Raw genomic sequence first — 4553 nt, forward strand, 5'->3', positions numbered from 1 at the left:
CACTATGGACGTTATCACAATACTTATTATTAAACCCATTTAGCGTATATAAAGTTTCTTTTATTACAACATTGATAGAGCACACATTTTTGGCGGTAATTCCGTCGTTAGACTTTTTACTTCTCCTACTACTTATATAACTACACGGCGGATTAAGGTGTAATTGCACGTTGTCCTATAGGAGCGCCGCTTGCGGCGTTTACCTGAACCGTGTATGCGGTACCGTTGTCCTAGGTGCTGACGCCACATNATTGGAGACGTAAAATTATAAACAATTTTGTATACAAACGAAAAATTAGTTTATTATTCCATAAAAATATTTACATGTTTATACATGTGTTAAAACAGATACATGTTTCTAAATTATTAAAACTAAATATGTCATTGAGATTTTCAAAAAATATTTTAGATATCTTTGAATGAAATTAACGAGACGTCTTAAAAAATCTGTCGCTTGAAATATTTAGTAAAGTTTAAAATATAAAGTTATTTAGAAAATATTGTTTGCTACTAGTGATAGACTCTTCCATATTACTTAATTCGTTTTTAATATTCATCTTTTCTTTTAGGATACCTGGTCTTCGAGTGGGTCACTTCAGAATGGTCTAAATGTTCCCAGACCTGTGGTGGAGGAGGTTTCCAGGTAAGGAAATGCCATTCATTTGTTTATTACACAAACAATTTCAGTAATTATACATTATATTCATTAGTTTCTTTTATTAGTTCTTTGCACTCGAGTGCAAATTGTTCAGGTGTTATGAAAGGGTCATTCTGTACATACAAAACATCAAAATGTTTACAAAATTTTCTTCAAAATTGGGTGCATCGAATGGTATGAAACTTTGGCATGTAATTATGGAGGTCCTAAGGAAGAACGCAATGCTCATGAAATTTCATTTTTCAATCAAAAATATGGGATCTTGGTTCTAAGCTGGGATAAATAAAAACAATTTGTTTATCAAAAATGAAATTTCATGAGCACCACGTTCTTTCTCAGGATCTCTATAATCACATTATCAATTTTGAAATTATTCGATGGCCCAGTTTGTAGAATAGTGTCATAAACAATTTAACGTTATATATATAATGACCATTTTATATTAATGGCTAGCCGGTATGTTTCACGCATCCAGAATTTAGTTTCACCTCCCCTTAACAATTTACTTATCTTGTAGATGAGAGGTGCGCAGTGCACGGTGCGCACCTCCCCCTCCACCTCCCACTCGCCCAGGAGGATCGTTCCTAGTAGGCACTGCGAGAATGCCAACCTAACCGCACCTGATAAGGTTAAGTCCTGTGGAGGGGCGGGATGTCCTCATTGGTCGGCGGGGGAATGGAGTCCTTGCGAAAGTTCACGGTGTTTCAATTGGAGGACAGGTCAGTTTCTTACAGATTTTCAAGTAGAAAGTGTACGAACGTCGTTCGATATTACTGCGTCGAACGGCGCAACTTGTTTGGATGTTAAGGGGACGAAGAGGTCGCGAATGACACTTTTCTTTGAACTGGATATATCGAATCATTTCAAAGTTTACAATGTAGATGTGAGGGTATAAGGAAGGTTTCGACATTCATAAAATTTCAATTTTTATAACAAATTTTTAAATATATATAAACAAATTAAAAAAATTGAAATTTATGAATGTCAGAATCTTCCTTATAGCCTCTATGTTTGTGTTGTAAAGTTTGAAACTATTTGGTACATCCAGTTTGAAAAATGTTATAAACAACACATCTTTGACATCACTTTCACATCACCTTAAGGTGATAAACTTTTTTTTTCAAACTGGGTGTACTGAATTGACTCAAACTTTAAAATATAAATATAAGAGAAATGTAAGCTCCAGAAACTCCTGAAATTTCAGTTTTTAAATAATTTGTTTACAGATATTTGGAAAATTTTGTATAAAAAGTAAAATTTCATGAGTGTCAGGACCTTCCTTATAGCCTCCGCATTCACAGTTCACAAAAAGTTCTTCCATTAAGCTTATTGATTAATTAACAATCTATTAACCTCATAATTTTCATTCAGATTCTTTTAATTATAGTTATTTTGTCCCAAAAAATATGCGGAACTCGAAACGTGTGTCAAAGGCACTTGTTTATTAAATATTAATTGTTTCCTTTTTTTTACAGCGATGCAGAGGAGAGAAATTAAGTGTCGTTCCCTCCGAGAGTTAGAAAATGGAACACAGATTGTTAGTTTACTGGAATTAAGTAACTGCGAGGAAAGTTCAAAGCCAACACAGAGGAGAGAGTGTTACAACGATGCTTGCAAAGGAGTCTGGAGAGTCGGAGAATGGTCAGAGGTGAGTTGAACAGTTAACAGCAGTGAATTCCTAACCTAATTGTGAATGGAAAGGAAAGAGATTAATGCTTATTAATAATTGCTCGAGGTTAAATTTATCTTAACATAATCCTACTATCATTTAAAGTTCTCTTTGATGTTGAAACAATTTTAAAAGTAATCTTCAATCGTATTAAAATAGTCTAAAATTCCCCAACACAAGAAATTTTATCCTAACCTCAAAGTTCATTATGACGGAATTCGCATCATAATCAAGAGAATAGTTTGAAGAGATCAAAATCGTCTTCCGACATTTAATTACATGGTTACAATTGTTAAAATTAACTAAAATTGCTCAACATAAAAAATGTCAGCATAAGTTCAAAGTTCATTATAAATGAATTCCCATCGTAATCAAAAGAAAATGTAAAAAAAATAAAAATCCTCCGATGTTGAATAAAATTGTCAACATTGTTTAAAATTGCAAAAATTGAAAATTGCAAATCTGATACAAAACAATTCCATTTCAAACTCTTCTCCGATGCTGGAGAGATCATAACCTCTTTAATGATATTACTCGCCATTCTTGATAACTGGTAGTTATTAACAATTTCAGTGCACAGCCTCCTGCAACGAGAATGGAATTAAATACCGAATTCTTCAATGTGTCTGGTTTGGAACGAAAAAGCCAGCTGGAAACGCCTGTAGGAACATTCCAAGGCCCTCCGTCATGAAAACCTGTAGAAGTTATTTGTGTCCGAATCCCTCCGGTGAGTGTTTTAATTACGAAGTAATATAAGAAGCAGAATTGAGTAACTAAAATACCCGAGGCAATTTATATAGTGTTTTACAATAAATTATTAGGTACTTTAATTTACAAATTTCATACGTAATGAAAATTACATGAATATTGGACTTTATGTTTCCACAGTTCCTATTCCTGATACGCTTAAAATTAAAAACTTTCCATGGAATGTTTGGAAAAGTGAAATATTGAAGTCTAGATATCTTTTGAATGGTTTACTTCTATTTGCCATTATTCTTTATTCCTTTGTTTTTTTGACTAAAGTAATTATTGACTAAAGGCCATTAGTTAGTGGATGCCGCATATCGTATATTTTCGGCGTCCGCTATATTGGAGACGTAAAATTATAAACAATTTTGTATACAAACGAAAAATTAGTTTATTATTCCATAAAAATATTTACATGTTTATACATGTGTTAAAACACGTTTATAACCTAGTGGATACATATATCGTGCATTTACGGCATCCGCAATATTGGTGACGTAAAATTCTAAACAATTTTTAACACAGCGTCAAATCAGTTTATTATTCCATAAAAATATTTACATGTTTATACATGTGTTAAAACACGTTTATAACCTAGTGGATACATATTTCATCATCTAAGTATATTAAAAATATCATAAAAATAGTATAAAAATTATATTCTAAAGTAAACGTTTTGCAAATATGTCAAAAGTCTGTTAAATGTTTACAAAGTGTATGATATTTGTTAAATAAATAGAAGATATAAGACAAATGTTTTACACTACTAGGCATATGATGAATCATGAATTTCTATCTGGGTAGAGACAAAACATACATAATTGTTACTCTCGTCTACTTATATAATTGCTATTGATTGTTAATTATTTAATGTAAATGTTTCAGGGCAATCGGAGAGGAAAGAAAATTGAATTTCCACGCCAAGTGCCACTTCACCTGCGAAGCAATGCTGCGATCCTGCCAGGAGACTCGAAAGGCTCAACGAGTCAAAGAATTATTAATACTAACAATTAGAATAACAATTATTAACGTTTAAGAGAGGGAGGGAGGGTGTAAAGAGAAATAATTCTTGTTAATGAGAGGGTAGGTTTGACTCCGCTGAGATTTTTTTATTAATAACTTTCTGCATTCCTCATCTTAAAATTAATGAACAAACGATTTCTTGTCTTTCAGGAATTTGAAAATCATTTTTTACATTTAAATTCGCATTTGTTATTTGGATATTGGTTGTCCGAAAATATTATTAAAAATCTCGAGTTGTCTGAGTTATATATATAATGACCATTTTATATTAATGGCTAGCCGNTAATTAATTTATTAGTTTATTAACAATCTATATTGTAAATTAAACGTAGATTTCAACCCTTTGAGGACGAAGTTCTTTTGACATGGGGGCGAAATTCATGAATACGTGCAGGCAATATTGGGCCAAGCGTTAGATACATATATGCAGCGGTAGTCCACACAGGATTAATG

At 32.4% G+C, this 4553-nt stretch overlaps 1 protein-coding gene across 1 annotated transcript; it reads left to right on the forward strand.

Moving 5' to 3' along the window:
- Nucleotides 1–569: 569 nt before the first annotated feature.
- On the forward strand, nt 570–4342 carry LOC111674251 (A disintegrin and metalloproteinase with thrombospondin motifs 20-like; the record flags this gene model as incomplete). Its single annotated transcript, XM_023433742.1, is given in 5 exon segments — nt 570–643; nt 1176–1377; nt 2134–2306; nt 2901–3054; nt 3963–4342. Coding segments are annotated over 4 exon segments (555 nt in total). The 3' UTR covers nt 3989–4342.
- Nucleotides 4343–4553: the final 211 nt, after the last annotated feature.

This window comes from Orussus abietinus, unplaced genomic scaffold, assembly GCF_000612105.2.
Source record: "Orussus abietinus isolate OABI.00-Male unplaced genomic scaffold, Oabi_2.0 scaffold1228, whole genome shotgun sequence".
Taxonomy (NCBI): domain Eukaryota; kingdom Metazoa; phylum Arthropoda; class Insecta; order Hymenoptera; family Orussidae; genus Orussus; species Orussus abietinus.